This window comes from Artemia franciscana, chromosome 8 (assembly GCF_032884065.1).
Source record: "Artemia franciscana chromosome 8, ASM3288406v1, whole genome shotgun sequence".
In the NCBI taxonomy this organism is placed as follows: Eukaryota; Metazoa; Arthropoda; class Branchiopoda; order Anostraca; family Artemiidae; genus Artemia; species Artemia franciscana.
Window position 1 is genome coordinate 8,796,661 of NC_088870.1, and position 23,548 is coordinate 8,820,208.

Consider the following 23,548-nt stretch of genomic DNA (forward strand, 5'->3'; position numbering starts at 1 on the left):
GTACTACTGAAAAGAACATAAAAAGTTGATTTAGAATATGTTGCCTTTATCTCTATTAGCCTAATCCTTCAGAGTGATCGCAGTCGACAAACATTTTTCCGTTTTTGGCTCTCCTGAAAAGTTAATGGCGTTACCTTTTAATTAACACAGCTAAAATACCATCTGCCCCCCCCCAAATTGACGCTACCGTTGGTGGAATGTTCTGCAATATCCTATAGAGAGGGTACTGTGAGTTAATGTATCAGCAAGAACTACTAAAACAAAGTAGAAAGATATGAAAGGCAATTGGAAGATATAGAACAGCAGCACTCTAGCCGTTCAGAAACGGCTAGAGCGCTAACTGCCATATTAGACTGTAATAAATCTTTTCTAAAAAGTAAACAGGGCCGGATTAAGGGCGATTGATCCAATCGGGCCCTGTATTTGAAAGGGCCCCGCGCAGCCATTAAAATAAACACAATTTTTTGGAAATTGCGAAATATACTTAATAGTTCCTGTAAGCGTCGCGCTTACAGGAATCATTTTTAAGAATTATTTTAAAAGAGATCATTTTTCGAGGCTAAAACTATCTGATATCAACAATGAATCAGAAATAGATAAAACAGTTTATGCCAACCGAATTGAAGACCGAAGGACATCAGATTTTCATACAGTCTTAGAAGAATTTACAGAACAAAAACCTAGAAATGTCTTAATTTCTGTATTCATATTTGTTGACGTGATTTTGTATTCAATAAAAGTTTTACATTTTGTAAAGGAGAAATATTGTTGTTTATTTATTCATTTCTGAATGTAGTTACGTGTAAAATTATATAGAAATGGTCAGAAGTTTGAGAGCTTTCATTTCGGAAAAACATCATATAAGTAACGTCATATTTATTAGCATAAGATTTCAAAAGGACAAATACGTCATTTCAGCCTCAGGAATGTGTCCTGATTAGAACATTCACGACACTCGTAAAAATACACAAGAACAATAGCTAAACATAAAATACCAAGTGTAATGAGTTGCATTTTCAGCAGTTTCATAATACCTGGAGAACAGAAACATAACTGAACCATTATCTATTAGGAGGGAAAACAGTTAAAAGGGGGATGAAGGGGGACTGGTTGCCCTCTGACCACTTTTTATCATCTTCCTCAACATATTCCGAAAGTTTAAAACTAATAGTTCGAGTCTCTCTCTCTCTCTCTCTCTCTCTCTCTCTCTCTCTCCTCTCTCTCTCTCTCTCTCTCTCTCTCTCTCTCTCTCTCTCTCTCTCTCTCTCTCCTCTCTCTCTCTCCTCCTCCCTCCCTCCCTCCCTCTCTCGCTCTCTCTGAAAGAGAAGGTGTATATTGCATATACACCTTCTTGATGAACAGGGTGCACATGGTATATTTAATTTAGTTTAACATGCCCCTCAACATTCTTCGAAGCTTGCACCTTAATAATTTTAGTCTTTTCAAACACCCCTAAAATAAAATTCGCTATTTTTGTAATAATTAATTCTGTAGGTATAAAAGAGCAAATGGCATAATTTACAATCCTTACCCTGGGGGCTCTGGGGGGTATTGTATCCCAGGAGACATAGTTACAAGACCTTTCGACTATTTTTAACAAAATCGCCTTTTCAAAATTTTGACCAGTAAGGTGGGAAGGGAGCATCTAACAAGGGTAAGATGGTCTGGTTACCCTGCGATAGTTCTTCAACATCCCGTGAAGTATTCAACTTAATCCACTCAGTCGTTACTTAGATATTAATGATACGTTCTTCTGACAATCAACACGCAACCAGTGTGTTTTATTATCATCAGCGTTCATCTCCAGCACTCTGGGGGGGGATTCTATCTGCATAAGCATAGTCATTTCAGCTTTTGACCATTTTGACCAAGACATCTATTTCAAAATTTTTATCACATGTTTTTGCAGTGATTCCAATCAAAATAGAACGGGAGGGTGCTGATGGCCTTCCAACCACTTTTCAGCATCCACCCTCCAACATGTCTTGAAAGTTTCAGCTCAATACCCTAAGCCGTTCTTAAAATAATACAGATCCTCCATTTTGGTAAACCAGATGGACATAGTGCCTTTTGATGAAGCATAGTATATCCGTGAATATTCTCCTTGGTTTTAGGTTAATGCACCTAGCCTTTTTCAGATACACCCAGAATCAAATATTTTCCCTTTTCCTAATGTTAAATCCTACATATAAACAATGTGCAAATTCTATAATTTACAATCCTTGTCCAGGGGCTATGGGGCAGTGGCGCCATTTGGGGGGGCAGGGGGGGCCATGGCCCCCCCTGATTTCTGGAGGGGCCCAATTTCAACCACGTAATTCTTTGTTTATTCGTCCTTGTTCTACTTTTTTCTCTTTTTTTTACCGTATTTCTACTGTGAATTATTACTAAATAGCAAATTCAAGATACTCGACGATTATTGCATTTCAAGAAAGTATCCTGTTTTTGCCGTTCTCCCTAATTAATTTATGGTCACCCTTTTGGCAGGGGTTTGTAAAGTCCTTTCTGGGCTCGGAGTACTTCTGTGACATTGAAGTCTCTCCAGTGATTAATGAATCCCGTCAGTCGGGTATCCAGACCAGGGTGTCATTCCAGTTTTGTATTTAGTTTCTCGTTACCCTTCATCAAATAAAGAACCGTGAAACAGTGTTGAGTAGTGTTCAAGTTCAAATCGGATTATTGAAACATGAGTTCATCCGGTGCGAGTGGCGCAAAAAAAAGGAAAATAAAAGCCCAAAGGAAAGAAGAAGAAATAAAGATGCAACGACGATTGGCTTCGTTTTTCAAACCGACAATTTTGTTTCGTCGACCAATCTTACTGAACGAACCAGAACAAGAGCTACGAGCTCATATGGCACTTGTTACGAGTAGGCAGTACAACAAAGGAGATGAGCCCGTCACAAACCACACCCGCCACCCCGCGATTGTATGCAGAAAATACAAAGAATTTCATTAGTATTTTCAGTTTTGCAAACAGTTTACAGTTTCGTCTCCAACTGCCAATGTGCCTGTGCTAACGCTTGAAAGGACAGTAGTGACACGTTGGTCTTACTGGTATAGATCAGTGGCTAAGATCCTGGTTAGATATGACTGCATACTCGCAGTTCTGTCAGTAGTTCAAGAATCTTCTGACAGGGAGGCAGCGGCAGAAGCTACGGGCCTTAAGAACCAGCTAGAGTCGTTTCCCTTCATATTCAGTTTGCATGTCATTCACGAAGTTCTTGCAGTGATAAACCCTCTTTCTGAACAACTACAGGCAGCAGATCTGGTCATCTCAGAAGCTTGCACTTTAATCAGTGCAACAAAGAACGAACTGAGGAAAATGCGTGATGACGAGTATTTTCGTGTCCTATACGGCAAGTCTAAAGAGATGGCCATTAATGTCGGAGCTGATCTGTCGGAAACAAGTGCTCTCTCTTCAGCCATACCTGTTAAATCAAAACGAGTTCAGAAGATATCCGGAAGACTAAGAGACTATTTGACGACAACAACAATTGGAAAGCACAACATTGACTCCGAAAGCACAACAACGGAAGACAAAATGCGGAGAGAGTTCTACGAGGTTTTGGACAGAGTGTTAAATGAGTTTGAAGAGCGTTTTTCTGTCCAGCTGCCAGTGCTAGAAGCCACACGTTGCCTTAACCCCAAATCCAAAGATTTTATGGACTCAGATTTACTTCTTGTGATCGCGACATACTTCGATCAGGCGGGAATCGATACTATGCAGCTGAAGTGTCAAGCTTTAATAGCTCGTGCATTTGTGTCGCAGCTTCCACAGAAACCGGTAAACGCTTTAGATGTCTTCGAACGCCTCGGAGGATTGAAAGAAGCTTATTCTGAGCTTCTTAAGGTCGTCAGGGTAGTCCTCACACTCCCGCTCACAACGTGCTCAAATGAACGTTTTTTCTCTGTGTTGACGTTTGTGAAGGACTACCTCCGGACAACGATGGAAAACGAGCGACTTTCGCATTTGCTGCTTATATTCTCTGAGAAAGCTGCAGTGAAGGAGCTCAATTTTGAGAAGCTTGTCGACGACTTCGCAAAAATAAAGCAAAGGAGATATCCATTGCTGAAGTAACTGTACGTAAGTTTCTGATTTATACAGTAAATGTTCTATTTTGGTACTGTTTTTGGTCCCTAAATAAGCTGCAAAATGCGAACCCCAAAGGTAGTACGGTACCTAAAGGCATGTTCGAAAATTTTAAAATTTTTAAGGCTGGATGGGGGCCCAAAACCGATTTTTGGCCCCCCCCTAAGGTTTTCTGAAGTGGCGCCACTGCTATGGGGGCATGGCATTCCAACCCGAAAGCACAGTTATTTGACCTTTTGCCAATTTTGAACAAAGTGGCTATCTAAAAATTTTGATTGGATATATTTGGGGAAAAGAGCGAGAGGAGTGGGGGGGGGGCTAGTTGCCTTCCCATCAGTATTGTCTCTCTTCGGTATGAAGTGCCTCTGTAAAAAATAATAATAATAATAATAATAATAATAAAACACCGAAGCTTTAGATATTGCTGATATTGCGTTTTCGCAATCAGCAAGCATAAAGAGGCTTTGTCATCCTCTAAACATTTCCTTAATATTTCCTCTAAATACTCTAAAACATAAACTTTCGATTTACAATCAAAGTTTATGTGACCACCACTTTCATAAGTGGTAGTCAACTTATCAAACAGTTCGTGGTAACGAACTGTTTGATAAAAAATTGAATTTTGATACCAATGGCTACATCAAAAGAATCGCATTTTAATGCTGATTTTAAATATATAAGTTTCATCAAGTTTAGTCTTACCCATCAAAATTTACGAGCCTGAGAAAATTTGCATTGTTTTAGAAAATAGGGGGAAACACCCCCTAAAATGTCATAGAATCTTAACGAAAATCACACCATCAGATTCAGCGTATCAGAGAACCCTACTGTAGAAGTTTCAAGCTCCTATCTACAAAAATGTGGAATTTTGTATTTTTTGCCAGAAGGCAGATCACGGATGCGTGTTTATTTGTTTTTTTGTTTTTTTTTCCAGGGGTGATCGTATCGACGCAGTTGTCCTAGAATGTTGCAAGAGGCTCATTCTAACGGAAATGAAAAGTTCTAGTGCCCTTTTTAAGTGACCAAAAAAATTGGAGGGCACATAGGCCCCCTCCCACGCTAATTATTTTCCCAAAGTCAACGGATCAAAATTCTGAGATAGCCATTTTATTCAGCGTAGTCGAAAAACCTTATAACTATGTCTTTGGGGACGACGTACTCCCCCAGTGTCCCCGTGGGAGGGGCAACAAGTCACAAACTTTGACCAGTGCTTACATATAGTAATGGTTATTGGGAAGTGTACTGGCGTTTTCAGGAGGATTTTTTGGTTGGGGGGAGGGTTTGAGAAAAGGGGGATATGCTGGGGGAACTTTCCATCGAGAATTTGTCATGGGGGAAGAAAATTTCCATGAAGGGAGCGCAGGATTTACTAGCATTATTTAAAAAAACAATGAAAAAATAAATATGAAAAAGTTTTTTTCAGCTGGAAGTAAGGAACAGCATTAGAACTTAAAACAAACAGAAATTATTACCCATATGAGGGGCTCACCTCCTCCTAATACCTCGCTCTTTACGCTAAAGTATTTTTAGTAATTTCAACTATTAGTCTACGGCTTTTGTGATTCAGGGGTCATTCTTAATGAATTGCGACAAAATTTAAGCTTTAGTGTAAAGAGCGAGGTACTGACGAGGGGGCGAACCCCCTCAAATATGTAATAAAAACATGAGAATACAAAAGTTCTTTACGTAAGCTAATTTATAAGTTACGTAAATCTTTTACTAATAAAAAGATTCGAAAAAAAATTAAAAGTTCTAGTTGCCTTTTTAATTAACCGAAAAATCGGAGGGTAACTAGGCTTCCTCCCCCACTCTTTTTTTCTCAAAATCATTTGATCAAAATTATGAGAAAGCCATTTAGCCAAAAAAAAATATGCAAATTTCGTTTTAATTATTCCTCTGCGGAGAGCCAAAATCAAAACATGCATTGATTCAAAAACGTTCAGAAATTAAATAAAAAAACAAGTTTTTTTTTAACTGAAAGTAAGGAGCGACATTTTAAAACGAACAGAAATTACTTCGTATATGAAAGAGACTGCTTCCTCATCAGCGCCCCGCTCTTTACGCTAAAGTTTTTTACTGTTTTAAAAAGAAGAATTGAGAGAAAGAGTCAAACTTTAGTGTAAAGAGCGGGGCGTTGATGAGGAAGCACCCTCTTTCATATACGAAGTAGTTTCTCTTCGTTTTAAAATGTCGCTCCTTACTTTCAGTTAAAAAACTTGTTTTTTTATTTAATGACCACCAAGGGGCTGGTTGGGTTTCCACCTGGAATCACAGTTATTTGAACTTTTGCCAATTTTGAACAAAGTGGCTATATAAAAATTTTGATCGGATGTATTTGGGGGAAAGAGCGAGAGGAGTGGGGGAGGGGCTAGTTGCCCTCCGATCACTATTGACTCTCTTCGGTATGAAGCACATCTGTAAATAATAATAATAATAATCCAAGCTTTAGGAACTTTACTATAGGCAATGCTGCAGCACTGTCTCTGATATTCACTAATTAATCTGTTGTGATCACTTTTTGTAGTGTTATTTTTATTACTTATCATACTTTTTAGTACTTTTTATTACTTATTTGATGTACTTATCTGATATACCATACAAGGGTAAGATCTGTACTAAACCTGTTTTATCAGGTGAATTCAATAAAAAAAAACAAGTTTTTTAACTGAAAGTAAGGAGCGACATTAAAACTTAAAACGAACATTTTAAAACGAACGTTTTAAAACTTAAAACGAAACTTAAAACATACTCAATGACATGAAGCTAGCGTTTCAAAAACTGCATTAATTTAGAGAAAACCGCAAAAGCGGTCCGATCGGAAGATCTACGTGGCTGAGTTATAGAAATAAACAAAAGCCTTAAGTCTATTTGGTCGAAAGGGAGTTAGTGAATCTAAAACTCAAAATTGGCGTTTAGAAAAACTCCATATGACTGAATTCCTTAACTACCTGATGGCCAGCTGTCTTTAAATTAGTCATAATCCTATTGATATATGCATATTCGATGGATATGTAAAACCCAAGTAATATAGACTTTGTATAATAAGTATAAAACTTGTTGCTCAGAAAAAATTTATGATACAAATAAATACATAGCTTCATTTTTATCTATATCAACCTTCTTCAGTGTTTTAAAAACATTTCCAGATTTATTGAAAATTATGGATTTTTGACTTTGCAGTACTTAGCGCCATCTCTAGGAACAGAATTCCAACCTACAAAATGAATTAAAGGCAGACTTTAGTTCGTCTTTTCCAGCCTTTCGTGCAAATATACATCAGATAAACATGCAGGGTGTGTTTAAACACTGAGGTCCCTTTATTTAGAGTAATATATAACAGTGCCTACACCCAAGAAACCTTAGGTATCAACGGAAATAGTCAGTTAGTTCTAACATGTCAAATCGTCGTGATATAGTTAAATTTAAGGGAGAATCAAACCCACAATTCTAGAAAATAGAATATCAGTAACTAAAAAATTTATCCATAAAATAGATACATAATAAAACTATATATAACTAAATAAAGTATAAATATTATATAACTATTATATATATATATATATATATATATATATATATATATATATATATATATATATATATATATATATATATATATATATATATATATATATATATATATATATTATATGTATATGTATATATATATATACATATATATATATATATATATATATATATATATATATATATATATATATATATATATATATATATATATATATATATATATATAATATTATCTAAGTATAATATAACTAAATAAAATATAACTATAAAATAATATCAATAACTATAAAATGCACAACATGGCATCCATACAGAATAAGAGGAGGCAACTTCAACAAACTTCATGGATTGTGCAGGTTGGGCCCTAGACCATAATCATCAGATAAATATCCTTTCTGTAATTAAGAGATTTTCTCTATTTTTTTTTTTTTTTTTGTAAAAATCCATTTATGTCTTTAACGAACAAACCCGCCAATCAAGATGTGTGTACATACACTCAGCTGTACAGGATTGCCTGGTTTTCATGCAGTTTTTGAGAACTGAGCAGTTATAGCCTTGGTTAAAATGTCAGGTTTGATCAGAATGCCAAAAAAATACTTTCCTTCCAGAATTTCATGCTTTTGGTTTATGTCTTGTTTTAGTCAGTCAATTTTTGTATGTTGACGTTCTGGTTTGCAACAATTTTACTTTAGGTGTCAAACCCACGTGGCTACTTTTTTTAAAGCTCTTAACAAACACCCTTGTCTCAAAGACAAAAGAATTAGTTTGAAACAGTTACAGTACTTGTGACAGTAACCGCTTGCGGTTGTGACTGCAACTACTGACGACAGTGACTGCGAGTCTTTCTACTCACGACTACTTTCAGAAAATATTTAGGGGGAAGTTGACAAAACAAAACCACTCCGTGAGTGTGTTCAAAAGGGCATATGAACAATATACCAGGAACTGCTGAAAGTATTTCAGGATATGTTGAGATGCGCATTAAAAAAATTACTTGGAGGGCAAAGCTCACTCTCATTGTTTTTAGACATTCCCTTGAATACTGGTTAAAATATGTAAATGGCCACTTTGCTCAAATATTCGAAAGGTCTAATAGGTCTAATTACTTCCAGTAATGGGTCAAATTACATGGTGATGCAGAACACGATCGTGGGAGGATCCTCTATAGGAGGACAACTGGGACAGGACGCGAGATCCAGAACTATGGGCAACGGCCTCTGCAAAAGGCTGCCTCGACCCTTTCGGGGTACCTGCAAGACTGAAACCTTGCGGTTAACTCTATTCCCACTTGAGGAGTGGCATCCTCGAGGAAATTATAGCCTAGTAAACGACACAACATTTGCACGGAATTCTGGTAAATAGATAATTCTTCTGGGCTTGGCCTGTTTTGACGAGCGTCTTCAGGCTGAAAAATCTCTCTTTAGCTAATTTATCTACTATAGATTGCCTCCCCGTAGTAGCATAATATTTGTCGGTATGATAATATAATGAGTCAGAGGTATGAGGCTTAGGACTGTCTGTGCAAGATTTCGACTCCTGTTGATATAAGACCGTCGCCAAGTGCTGAAAACCATGTTGTGACCATAATGGGCCTAGGATTCCACAAAGCCTCCATTCATACTGGAGGTCCCAGGGCCTTTGTTGTCCGGTTCTAAGCTGGCTTAAGCGCTTCAGTGTAAAGTTTGAAAAGATATCTTGATCCCCGTCCTACAACGGTATCCAGGATCATTGTTTTTACTGAGGCCAAAATAATTTCAATGATTTAAAGAACATGAAAATTGGAATATGGAATGTTAAGACGTTAAAAATGACTGTCGTATCGACATTTTGACTGACCAATTTAGACGATTCGAACTCGATTTATTGGGAGTTTCAGAAGCTCATACCTTAGGGAAAGGAAGCAAGAAATTTGATAATATAGAATTTGCTTGCTCAGGCAGGAAGGATGACCTACATAGACAGGGAGTAGGGCTCATGATGAATAAGGAAGCTGCTAAGTCTTGTTTAGGCTAGGAAGGTATTTATAATATAATACTAATTGCTCATTTTATTACTAAAAAGTTCAGATTATCAGTTATAGTAGTATATGCCCCTGTTGAACCGACTGACGGAGTTACTAGTGACTCAGATCAATTTTACTTAGAGTTACGGGAGCAAATATACAAATAAAATATTTCACCGCCCACGTCGGTAGAAATATGGATAGATGATATCCTAGCCTAGGTGAATTTGATGTGTGAAAAGTAAACAGTAATGGCTGGATTTTTGCAATTTTGTAGGTATAACAATCTAGTTATAACCAATATGGTTGTGGGCCATTAAAGGGTCCATAAGTTGGCATGGTATTGCGGCGTTGGTAAGACAGCAAACCTTGCTGACAATGTTAGTAAACCGAAGAATGGCAGGATCAATGCAAGATACTAGGGTATATAGGAGTGCGGTTATTGATGTTAAAAGTAAAGAACACCATCTAGCAGTGTATAGGGTTAATTTAAAACTGAAATTTCGGAAGGGTTAACAACCTCCCAGAAAATTATGATGTTGGTAGACGCCAGGATGAGAATTTGAGAGAAACTTTCCAGAAATAGTTGAATATTAAACGTGAGGCTTTAAAATTTGACAATGCGGAAGATGGTTAAAATAATTTTAGAAAAACAATTTGTGAAATTGCTGATGGTGTCTTAGGGAAGAAAGCTAGACCTACAGCTAGGAATTTTATTAAAAGAAGCTTTATGTTTAATAGAGAGGAGAAGGGGCTTGTACAAGGATTATCCGAGTGACAGATCATATGGAAACAAAAGCAGTGTAAGTAAAATGGAGAAAGCATTAAAATATGAACCAAGGAGGTGTAAAGGGGAGGCCATGGATAAAATCGCCAAGGATCTGGAAGATTCAGCTAGACGGCATAATAGTAAAATATTGTACTAGCATGATAATAAATTGAGGGGGAGTATTCAACCTGGACTTCTAACAGTTAAAGATATGAACGGGACCATAATTGGTGGTAAGGAAAGAGTTAAAGAGAGATGGGTGGAACATTTTGAAAATGTGTTAAACCGAGATACAGTTGCAGGAAAAGACATACAGGAAAATGAAAAGTTTGCGATACCTTGGATGTGAAGGAAGATTTAGTAACAGTACTAAAAGGAATAAAAAATAATAAGACCGCAGATGCTGATAGTGCGGTAAATGAGTTTCTTAAATATGATGGCTCTCAGGTTAGATTAAATAAAAAAAAACTAATTTTTTTTAGCTGAAAGTAAGGAGCGACATTAAAACTTAAAACGAACAGAAATTACTCCGTATATGAAATGGGTTGTCCCCTCCGCAATCCCTCGCTCTTTGCGCTAAAGTTTTTAATTGTTTTAAAAAGTAGAATTGTGGCAAAGAGTCAAACTTTGGCGTAAAGAGCGAGGGATTGCGGAGGGGACAACCCATTTCATATACGGAGTAATTTCTGTTCGTTTAAAGTTTTAATGTCGCTCCTTACTTTCAGCTAAAAAAATTAGTTTTTTTTTATTTAATTTCTGAACGTTTTTGAATTAATACATGTTTGGTTTTGGCTCTCCGCACATAAATTATTAAAATGAAATTTGTATATTAATTCTTTTTTTGGCTAAATGGCTTTCTGTAAGTTGGGATCAGACGATTTTGAGAAATAAGGGGTGGAGAAGGAGGTCTAGTTGCCCTCCAATTTTTCGATTACTTAAAAAGGCAACTATAACTTTTAATTTTTAACGATTTATTAGTAAAAAATATACGTAACTTAAGAATTAACTTACGTAACAAACTTTCATAATCTTATATTTTTATTATGTATACGAGGGGGTTTGTACCCTCGTTAATACCTCGCTCTTTACACTAAATCTTAAGTTTGTCCCAATTCTTTAAGAATGACCCCTGAATCAAAAAGGCCGTAGAATAAATAGTTGAAATTACTAAAAATACTTTAGCATAAAGAGCGAGGTATTTATCTCCTCCTAAATACCTCGCTCTTTATGCTAAAGTATTTTTAGAACCCCTCATATGCGTAATAATCTCTGTTCGTTTTAAGTTTCAATGCTTCTCCTTCTTTTCATTTGAAAAAACGTTTTCGTGTTTATTTTTCATTGTTTTCTTATAGTAATGCTAGAAAATCCTGCGCCCTATTCATTGAATTTTTCTCCCCCCATGACAGATTCCTCCAAGGAAAGATCCTCCAACATAGCCCCCTCCCCTCAGCCCCACCCCCAAACAAAATAAAATCACCCTGAAAACGTCTGTACACTTCCAAATAACCATTACTATATGTAAACACTTGGTCAAAGTTTGTAACTTGCAGCCCCTCCCCCAGGGAATGTGGGGGAGTAAGTCATCCCCAAAGACATAGTTATTATGGTTTTCGACTATGCTGAACAAAATGGCTATTTCAAAATTTTGATCCGTTGACTTTGGGAAGAAAATGAGCGTGGGAGGGGGCCTAGATGCCCTCCAATTTTTTTGGTCACTTAAAAAGGGCACTAGAACTTTTCATTTCTGTTAGAATGAGCCCTCTTGCGACATTCTAGGACCACTTGATCGATACGATGACCCCTGGGAAAAAAAAACAAACAAATAAACGCGCACCCGTGATTTGTCTTCTGGCAAAAAATACGAAATTCCACATTTTTGTAGATAGGATCTTGAAACTTCTACAGTAGGGTTCTCTGATACGCTTAATCTGATGGTGTCATTTTCGTTAAGGTTCTACAACTTTTAGGGGGTGTTTCCCCCTATTTTCTTAAATAATGCAAATTTTCTCAGGCTCGTAACTTTTGATGGGTAAGACTAAATTTGACTTACTTGACTTGACTTAAGTCTCCTGCCGGGCACTGCTCGGCGTAGAGAGTGACGTCTGCCTCCTCCACCCACTTCGGTCCATGGCGAGTATTTGCTCTTCGCCCTGTCTGATGTTTGCCATCGATAAGAACTCGGACAGGCTGTCGGACCAACGTTTCTTCGGTCGGCCTCGAGGTCGCTTCCAACCAGCTTTGATAGGGTCGAAGTCATAGATCATCTTTGCGGGTAGATGTGGTGGCATTCGAAGCAGATGCCCGAACCATCGTAAGGTTCGCTCGGCTGCTTGAGACGAAAACCAAGACTGCTTTGTGAGCTGCAGAAGCTTTTCATTGCTGACGAAGTCAGACCATCGTAGGCCCTCAATCCTCCTCAGGCTCTTTGCGTGAAATACGTCAATTCTCTTGAGGGTTGCAGCTGATGCTTGCCATGTCTCAGCTCCGTAAAGCATCACAGAACCGACTAGAGCGTTGAAGATCCGCAGTTTCGTTGTGCGACTGATATTTGGTTTTCGCCAGAGGTGACGGTTCAGTCTACCCATGACAGAAGACGCTTTAGATAATCTTGCCTGCAGCTCGGGGAGAAGTTAGCCATTTGAAGAAATTACGGAGCCCAGGTAGGTGAAGTCTTTGACAACCTCGATGCTAGTGGTGCTGTCCAGGCCAACTGGAGAGTTAACAGCAGGAGAAGACGGGTCTATGGCCATAATTTTAGTTTTGTTCCAGTTTATATGCAGTCCTACTTTGGCAGCCTCTTCTCGCAGAATTCGGAGCGCTTCCAGCAGCTGCTCCATGGAGTCCGCCAGAATGGCCAAGTCATCGGCAAAATCGACATCTGTGATGGTATGATCTCCGAATTTGAGCCCAAAGCTGAGACGTGAAGTGGTTTTTGTCATAACGTAATCTATGATGACATTGAAGAGCTCTGGGGCCATTGCACATCCTTGGCGCACCCCTGTCGTGATTTGAAAGAACGGGCTGCGCCGACCATTTACTTGTACACAGCTCTCCGTCCCATGGTGCAGCGCCTTGAGAAGTCTGCAATATTTCTCGGGTAGGCCAGTCAACTCTAGGATCCGCCAAAGAGATTTTCGATCCACTGAGTCAAATGCAGCACGGAAGTCAACGAAGCCAATAAATGCTTTCTGTCGGAACTCTGTGGTCTTCTATACTATTTGTCGAATCGTGAAAATCTGCTCGATGGTTGAACGATCCGACATAAAACCAGCTTGCTCCGGTCGCCGGATTTTTCGAATGATGCTCCGACATCGATCCAGCAGGACCATTGAAAACAGTTTGCCAGGGACTGACAGTAGGGTTATTTCCCGGTAGTTGGAGCAGTCGCTTCTCGAGCCTTTTCTCTTCCATAAGGGGATGATGACACCCTTCCGCCAATCCTCAGGAATTATCTCTGTTTGCCAGATTGTAGAGAACAGGGTGTGTAGAAACAGGAGCATTGCAGGACCTCCACATTTTCGCAGCTCTGAGTTTAAGCCACATATACCCGCAGCTTTATTATTCTTGAGTCTTTTTACTGTATGTCCAATTTCTGAGGGGCTGAAAGGCTCATCTGGAGGAACGTCTGTTCCAGGTCTTTGACTGCAAGGTTGGCTGGGACTATCATTAGGAGGCGCAGACGGGCCAGTATTGTTGAGGAGCGAACAGAAGTGGTCCTTCCACCGCTCAAGACAAGAACCTTCGTCAGAGAGAAGTGCACCATCCCTGGACAGGACGGGACCCAAGGTGGGAGTTTTATTTTCAGTGAGGTCTCGGAGATTCTTGAATAGGCTGCCCATGTCTTTCTTTTTTGCAGCTAGCTCAATTTTATCGGCTTTCCTTGCAACAAACTGGGTTCTATCCCGGTGAATGAGTCTGTTCCGCACTCTATTGAGCCTCCGATATGTGGTCATATCCCCAAGAAGTCTTGTCTTCCGTCTTTGCTCTATGACTTGCAGTGTTTCATTAGTTAGCCACGATTTCTTCGGATAACTCCTCTTGCCAAGCACTAGTTTTGCTGATTCACTGGTCTGCAATTTAAAATGCTTCCAGAGATCTTCGCTGCTATTAAGTGAGCCAAGGGCCTCGAAGCGATTCGATATCTCAATACTGTACTTCTGGCGAGTATCTGGTTCCTTTAGTTTCCCAATATCTGCAGCGACGGGTTTTCTTTTCGATCGTTGTGCATGGAGGCGAAGCCGAAGATCGGCGCACACAAGCCTATGGTCTGCGTTTCCAAGCTCTGCTGATCTGTAAGTTCTGCAGTTCTTCACCAATGATCTCCAGCGTTTGGAAATAATGACGTAGTCAATCATCTTCTTTGTACGACCGTCATTACTATACCACGTGTACTGATGAATAGTTTTGCGTTGGAAGTAGGTGTTTGCAATGTAGAGGTCGTGAGATCGGCACAGTTCAAGTAAGCGAAGCCCATTGTCGTTAAGTGGGTCGGGGGATACAGGACCAACTGTGCCACGCCATAAACCCATATCATCGCGCACTGTCGCATTAAAGTCGCCAAGGAGAACAGTTATATCATGGGGGGGAACTGTTGCAAGGCATCTGGACAAAGCAGAGTAGAAATCCTCCTTAGTTGCATCATCAGATTCGTTGGTCGGGGCATAGCATATGATGACAGTCATCTTGCCATGTTTGTGTCCAAAGCGGGCCTTCATTAATCTGTCCGATACAGCTTCGTGTAAAAGTAATGCCTTTCTTGTAAGGCTATTTAGTGCAAGGCCAACACCATTCCTTCTCGAGCTTCCTCCAGACCAGAGCAATGAGTCACTGTTACCTATTCTTGATGAAACCTATATATTTAACGAAACCTGATTTTATACGAAACCTGAAGATATTTAAACGAGGGTTATTTCTTTTCCTTCTTTTTCTCCCTATTTTCTGAAACTTATATATTTAAAATCATAATTAAAATGCGATTCTTTTGATGTAGCTATTGATATCAAAATTCCATCTTTTAGAGTTTTGGTTACTATTGAGCCGGGTCACTCCTTACTACAGTTCGTTACCACGAACTGTTTGAAATAAGTTACTGAAGATTATGAATCTAATTTTGAAAAAGGGGAAGTACTTAGTGATTTTATAAAAACCTTTTATAAAAACGATTTTAGGAAGACCTTAATTAAACCAATGCAAAAAAAGGTGATAAGACTGAGTATGGTAATTATCGAGCCATTAGCCGGTCTCTGTAGGTAGCAAATTCCTTAGTAATATGAAACTTTTTAGACTGAGAGACGCTGCAGACAAAGTTTTAAAAGAAGAACAGCGCGGTTTTCAGAAAATGTAGAGGATAGGTCAACCAAATTTTCTTAATAATTGAGAAGTGCCTTAGTTGTCAAACACCTTTGGTCCTCAGTTTTTTAGATTATGAGCAAGAGTTCGATTCTGTTGATAGAAGAGCTTTAGCAAAGGTCTTATCCTTATATGGCATGCCAGACATATACATTAAAGAAGTTAGTGCTATGTACGAGAGTAACATAGCTGCATTTAAGATAGAAAATGAGGTTAGCAGCTGGTTTTGTATTAAATCATGAGTTAAGCAGGGTTGTGTTCTATCCCCCTTTATGTAAATCATTTCGACAGACTTTTATCTTAAGGAGCAATAGGAAGCCACGGAATCGAATGAGGAGGAAAAACTCTCCTGGACTTAGATTATGCTGATGATTTAATTATTCTAGATGGAAGTGAGAGCAAAGTGAATGAACCTTTAGAAGTTTTGCTAGTTCAGTGCTAGAAAAGATTTGAAAGTTATTAGTAAAGACAGTTGGAGCAGCGAAGTTGTTAAAAGTAGAATAGCCAAGGCTCAAAGTGTTGTTTCAAAGTTAACAAAAAAGTTTGGAAGAATAGGAAACCAAGTCTGCGAACCAAGATTAAAATACTGGAAGGTACAGTGATGACGGTAGTCAAATATGGCTCTGAAGCATGGGCGTTCCGAAAAGCGGATGAAGATTTACTAGATCTTTTCCAGAAAAATTACCTACGGATTGTTTTGGGTACAAGGCTGACTGGCCATATTTTAAAAAGTTGGCTGCACAAAAAATGTGTTTAAATCCCGCTTTCTAGGACTATAATGAGAGAAAGTTTAAGATGGCTAGGGCACATTCTGCGGATGACAGATTGTCTTTTTTGGCCAAACGTCTATGGCTAAACGGAAAGCAGGTCGTCCTCGTTTTTGGGTGGATATTATAAAGAAGGATTTCAAGAAAATGGGAACTTCCTGAGAGTTTGTAAAGAGGGAGGCTTTGAATAGATTGGGATGGGGGAGGAGCGAGCATAACTGTGTTGGCCTCATGTAGCTTGGTACTGCAGTGAGTTGTTAGTAGTAATAGCAGTCTAATAGCTATGTTTATTGATATACCTTGCCCCCGCAGTCCCTTTGGAAAAGATTATAAACTATGGCGTTTGTCAAATTGTTTAAAAGCAGGATTTAGCTTTGGGACAGAAGGAAACGTTTGTCTTGAGGAACGACAGAAAATTCCCCCATATGCAAAATTCAACAGCCACAGAGGAAGAATAAAATAGATTTTTCAGAAATGTCCATCAAATGTCCACAAAAGGAGTGGCAGCAAAAGGACCAGATATCAAAACAGGTTCAGGACAAGGGGACGCTGGTGTCCAGTCACTTTCGACTTAAAAATGGACCAGAGGCCTCAATCTCCAGCAAAATAAGAATTCTCTGAAGTTTCTACGACCACTAGGAAGATTGGGGATTAACAGGCCCTCATCCTATACGGACTAAATTCTGCTCATTGTGGAGTTCAATGTTGCTCTTTATTTTCATAGTAAAAGCATAGACTAGATATATTCTCGGAAACCAGGAGGGATTATGCATCAATTTCTTCCTTCCCCCTTCCTTAGAGATAATTGTGTTTTTACCTGAAAACTTCGTGAAAGTCAATATATTTTGGCATTAAAATGCACTCTCTGTGGAATCTGCACTGAATGTCCTCATGGAGTGCGATTCTTCCTGTATTTTCGTTGGCTTTATGAAAACCGATTTTCAAGCTTTGCTCTGAAAATGTGGTGTTTGATTCCATTTTTTTCTTCAATTTTGTTTCAGAAAAAGGCTTGTTAAATTCCATTTAAAAAAATCAGACATACGATTATTTTGTTGCCCTGTAGGAAATCTAATTGACATTTGGAGGTACTTATTATCTAATTTCTTTGTGGCTGGTCAATCATGCATATGAGAGAATAATTAGTGGAGGGGGGATTTTCAGGGGGGAAGCCTAGCACCGTTTGTTCAACGTGTCCAAAGGCTAAAGGGTTTAAGATGAAACCACGAGAAGCATTGAGAAGATTTCCAAACAAATCCAAATTATCAAAATGGACTATCTGCAGTATCTTAGGAATGGTTAAGGCTTATTGACTTTAGGCTTTATGGGTCGGTCGACTTACACAGCTTGCGACAGCTCGCAGCTTTAACTACGACTACTTGTGACTGAGACTATTTACTACAACTACTGGGATTACTTGCGACTGTGACTATTTGTGAATGCGACTACGAATAACTACTTGCAACTATGATTGCTTGTGACAGGGAATACTGCAAATACTTGAGATTACGACGAGTGCATCTACTCCTATTTTGTGCACGATTGTGGCTGCAAATACGACTGCTATTTCAACTACCATAACTAGAACTACTGAACTAAATCAAAATAGTTTAGGTGCATACTTCTTGTCGAAATGGCATAGCCCAACTTATTATCAACAGGTCTTTTCTGCAACATCTCACCAATGACAGAGACTGCCTATTAAGTTTAAAGTTTCAGGAAATGTTGAGGGTATGTTGTTCTAAATCAAAATATACTAGGAATATCCAAGTTGACAAAAGGGTGTATCGGAGCATAATTCTGTTAATTTTAGGAGCCATTACGGGTGTTGAGTACTAGCTTTCAGGGAGTACTAAGGAGTTGTTGAAAAAAAAAAAATCAAAAGAAATGGATTCATCCAAGCTGCCAAAGTGACAAATCGTCAGTATTTCAAAAACAGTTAGGGAACGTTTTCTCAAGGTTTACACTGTTTTATTTTCACCATAGTTGGTATATAAGGGTTTTTGGGACTGATGATGAGGCTGATCTAAGGCGGTTTCGGCATATGAAATTTCAGAATATCTTTTTGCGGTGCCGCGGCTAATCTAACCACAAGTGCTGCTTTTATCTACTACTGGTTAAAATCAACTGTTATAATGAATAAAAATTATTAGCCGTAATTACTTTTAATATACTAAAACTATTTCAACTACACAAAGACCAAAAATTAAACTTGAAAAAGTAACAAATTTCACCTGAAAAGTAAAAGACGAATTTAAAACTAGACTGATTAGAAGTTAGATTGTTTAAAATATAAAATACCAAAACGAGCGGTAAAATGGCGGATGTTGCTGTCGTCAAACCCCCAAACGCTAAAAGGTTTTTTGAAGGTTTCTTAAGTTAAAACATTCAGAGAATGTTGTACTAAATTGAAACACACTACAGGGATCCAGATTTTCAAAATGATGTCTGCAATATCTCTGGAAACAGTCAAGGGTATTAATTTGAAACTTTTAGACAATTTTAGAAGTTGATGTAGAACTTAAAATAGAACGCTATGTGCAAAGGCTTATATGCAATTCCAGGAAAGGATGATGGCATTTAGTGGAAACTTTATTTGGTGATCTGATAGAATTTGAACTAAATCAGAAGATATTATGTGAATCCAGGTTATTGAAATTGTGGGTGAAATGTTAGGAATAGTTAAGGCAAAAATTTTCAGAGAATGTTGAGGAGCATGTTAAACTTAATGAAACCAATAACACGCGTATCTCTTTTTATAAGGCATATCTGCAACATCTCAGGAACGGCTAATAACAATAGCATTGAAAATTCAGGGACAATTGAGGGGTATGTTGAGTTAATTCAACAGAAACTATGTACATCCAGTTTTTAAAATGGGACAGGGTTACAAAATCATAAAAAAATTAGAGGTATATGCCATTCAACTAGATTGTAAGAGAATATCGAAGGGGATATTTGACGATAAATCAATGAGTCAGCTCTTATAATTATAATTTGCCTACGCTACTTCTCTTTAAATATCTAAGTAAACGCCTGCGTATCAAAACCAATTAAATTAGATGTCCAACTGGTCCTTTCTCCTTTTTTAGTATTTATTAAAAATAACTTTTTCCACAAAACCAGTTTTTTAACGAAAATTGGAGAGCTGCATTAATCCAAATACAAGCAGAAACAAAGTCAAATAATAATTCAATGCTAAAAGAGCACAATCTATATCACTTCAAGTATAGAACCCAAAGCGAAGAGAAACTAAAATAAATAATTATATCAAACTTAAAACAAACAGAAACTTGTACAAACAGGAGTAGGGTTGTCATTAATACCACTTTCTTTAGAAAGACAAGAACATAATTTGCAAATTTACTTAAAATGATTTTGAGCTTTGTTTTTTCATTTGTAATAGGTTTGGTGTTCATTACTGGAACCCCCAGCAACTTAAAATTTATAACAGCCATAAAAGATAAAATGTTTAAAATATATTTTGTTTTCAGTAAACTATGTACGAGCGTTACACATCTTTTTTCTTCCTTGTTGTTCTTTCTTTTTTTACATTCACTAGCCTTTTTATTATTTCAGGCATCCTATTTTGTATGCAAACTAATGCCATTAAATGGGATAGCTCTACGTTCAAGCTGCAAACCAAGCATTTTTTCCCGTCTATGAAAATAATAGTTTTGTCAGGTGTCTATATTGTGAACTATTAGCCGACAAGTTTTGCTTAGAATGAGTTGTTAGGGGATGATTTAAACCCAACTTAAATAAAAACATCTTCTTACAAACACTGCTCTTACAAAATTCCCTCTAACATACATCCTATTGAATGGTTCTTCACTGTTATGCATTCTTTGGCGACTATCCATGTCACACACTTGAGAAAATCTTTTCTCGCATACATAACATTCAAATGATTTTTTTTTTTCCTGTTCTCTTTTGAATATTTAAATTAATCACTCGAGAAAACGTCTTCTTGCATACATCACATTTGAATTGTGGTTCTGTTGTGATCAGTCAAATTAGTCAAGCGAGAAAAGTTCATCTTGCAAACGCCATATTCAAGTGGTTTTTCTCCTGAATGTGTTCTCTTGCAATTTCTTAAATTGACTTAACTGAGAAAAGCTCTTTTTGCACACATAATATTCGAATGGCTTTTCCTCCTGTAGCCTATGCGTTCTCTTGTGATGATTTAAAAGTAATTAATTTTAAAAACTTTTCGGAGGAAAAGTAAAGAGCTCCATTAAAACAAAAATGAGGAAAAATAATGTAAAATAATCTTCCAAGCATAAAACTACCACAAATCCCAATCAACAAATTAATGAAACCAAAAACGATCAAAATTTGCAATGAATAACTAAGTAAATAATATAAGTAAATAAATAGCTAACTCAAAACGTAATAAATAGCTAAGTAAATAATATAAGTAAATAAATAGGTAACTCAAAACGAGCAAAATTAATGTGTGTAGGGATGACAACCCTGATGCCTTCTAAAGACCAAAACATAATTTACACTTTACAGGAAAAAAAACTGATTGTGGATTGACAGTTAAATATACATATACTGATATTCATTCCTTAAAGTCTAAATAATTTTTGATTTATTAAGTTAAAAGAGTGAAAACATTTAAAATGTATTTGTTTTCAGTTAAGTGCAGATTATGTTCTGTTCTTGAGAAGACATGGGGTTGCACTGTTCATCAGAGGGCTATCTCCCAAGCCATTTAAAAGAAGTCAAGAAATAGGGATTGAATTGCATCATAGATAGCGCGATAGCGCTGCCTATGTAAAGAGGGATGTGGCCACAGTTTCTTTTTTTCTGACCGAGGCACTTCCCATAGAAAGGGTTTTAGTATAAACTTAAAAAAGAAACTCATTTGATTGAAAATTGAAAGTTCTAGTTCCATTTCAAGAGTCAAAAGCGATTGTAAAACAGGAAGCCCCCCCCCCACGCCCATCATTTCCCTATTACATCCAATAAAAATTTAAGATGGCAATTTGATTCAGCATAGTCGAAAAGTTTGGTTATTATACCTTCGGGGATGACAACCCCCCTCCAAAGTCATCAGGGCAAAGGCTATAAGTTATACCAGCTGTCCTTTATTAACATATAATGATTCTAGGGAAGGGGTGGTTGTATAAACTTAGGAAGGGGCTCATTCAATTGGAGAAGAGAAGTTCTTATGCCCTTCCCCCAAACTGCCTCTTTTCCTCATATGCATCTGATAAAAATTCTGCGATAGCCGTATTCCTCAGAATATTTCAAAGATTATATACCAAGGACATAGGGGTTGAAATAACCCCCCGGAGCCAAGGGAAAAGGGTTATAAGTTATTCCATTGGGGTATATAAGGTTTTTATGGAAGAGTTGGTCGTAAAAACTTTATAGGAGTTTCAATTGATTGGAAATCGAAACTTCATTTAGTTCCTTTTTAAGAGTCAAAAGTAACAGGAGGGTCATTTTGTTGCACAATGGAAATTGACCAAAAATCACAAAGCAGTAAGTGCTATGTTCTTCAGTCACTTAATAAGTCACAGTCTCACATTCGTCGTAAAACTACTAACACAACATCAATTTGTCATTAAAAACAATCACTGTCTCCTAGAGGAGACATCCACCATTCAAATCTTTTATTTGAAACTGAGATGATGATGAAACTAAGATGATGATGATGATAAATTAGATGATAAAACTAAAAGAATTAAGGGAACTGAGATTCAAGATGTATTACCAAATGATTTTGGCACGCAAAAAGAAAGTCAAATTTTTTCATACAAATACGACACTGAAAACTGCCTTGTGCTTGCATATGCTCATCTTTAATATGGATCATAATTTGTGTACTATCAAACATACACTTTTCACAGGTTATGCACTCAGCTGAGTACTTAGTCTTTGATTTTGGCTCTGATATATGTATTTCGAAAGGCCTTGGAATGTCGGTTTCTTCTGGTTCAGAGTCATATGAAGGAAAGTTATTATCTATACCACAGTTGTCTTTAGGCAGGAAAATCACCTTTGATTTTCTTCTGGGAATCTTCTTCACATATTCTTTTCTCTTTCGATTCTTCTCAGGAGGACTATCATGTTGATCCAATATGCTTGTTGAATCCTAAATGAATAATTTTAAATATAGCAAAATATAATTAAAATATATGGTAAAATTATTTCAAGGGTGGTTAGAACTATGGTAAAATATGAATGTTTCGTCTGATTCACAGTTGTCTGAACGAAGATTAGTATCTGTGCCACTATTCTCTTTGAAGGAGGAAAATTTGTTTAATTTGTGTAATTATGATTGCTGGAACATGGATCAATAAGCAATTTTAGATAGAGCAAAATTTTTGAGGCTCTCGTAGATTTCTAGCAAAACAATAATCTCAAGTTTCCATATGGTTGAGTTAGTATTCACTTTGATAAGTTTCAATACCTCTCCTGGTACACGTTCCTTATAGTCTAGGACAAAAAGAGTCAAATTGATTTTATCTTTTCACATAATTGAGCTCAACAAGTAATAGGTGGAGAGAAATTGCCGTCTTTAGTTATTTTTTTTTTAGTGGCATGCCCCATGAGAACAACAGGAATCAAATGTTACTCTACATTTTCTTCAATGAGTTACAGGGTGGCCCAAAAAGATGTGTACCAATATTTTACTCGATAGAAATCCATTTTAAAAAATGTCTTTTCTGTTGCAGGACGTGAAAGGTGAACATATGGATGATCGTTTGCAGCTATACTTGCCCCAAAAATGTATTGGACAAATCAGCAGACAATATTCTCCCTGGAGACCTATTTTGCGACAAAATCCTACAAGAGTGTACAGATTCAGTTTCAAAAACGTTTCCATTGTCGCAACTTTCCACCAATATCAACGAGTGTTAGTTGGGTTGCGAAGTTCAGAGAGCATAGGACTGTAGTGGACTTATGTTCTAAAGTCACGGGGAAATTATTCAGGCAGGAAAAAAAGTGCAAGGACAGAAGAAAACATTGCTGCAGTGAGGGACTCAGTAGGACGCAGCCCTAAGAAATCACAGCGTAGACGCAGC

General features: G+C 37.6%; 1 protein-coding gene across 7 annotated transcripts in view; it reads right to left on the reverse strand.

Annotated features, from left to right (window-relative positions):
• Positions 1–7,109: 7,109 nt before the first annotated feature.
• Positions 7,110–23,548, reverse strand: part of LOC136029943 (uncharacterized) — a 45,812-nt gene continuing 29,373 nt past the window's right edge. For 6 of the 7 annotated variants that reach the window (XM_065708484.1, XM_065708483.1, XM_065708480.1 and 3 more), the window contains one exon: positions 18,652–22,614. In XM_065708484.1, the coding sequence (XP_065564556.1) occupies positions 22,204–22,614 (411 nt within the window). In that variant the 3' untranslated portion in view covers positions 18,652–22,203. Of the gene's footprint in view, positions 7,305–18,651; positions 22,615–23,548 lie in introns of those variants that run through there. The other variant, XM_065708485.1, reaches the window with a different exon arrangement.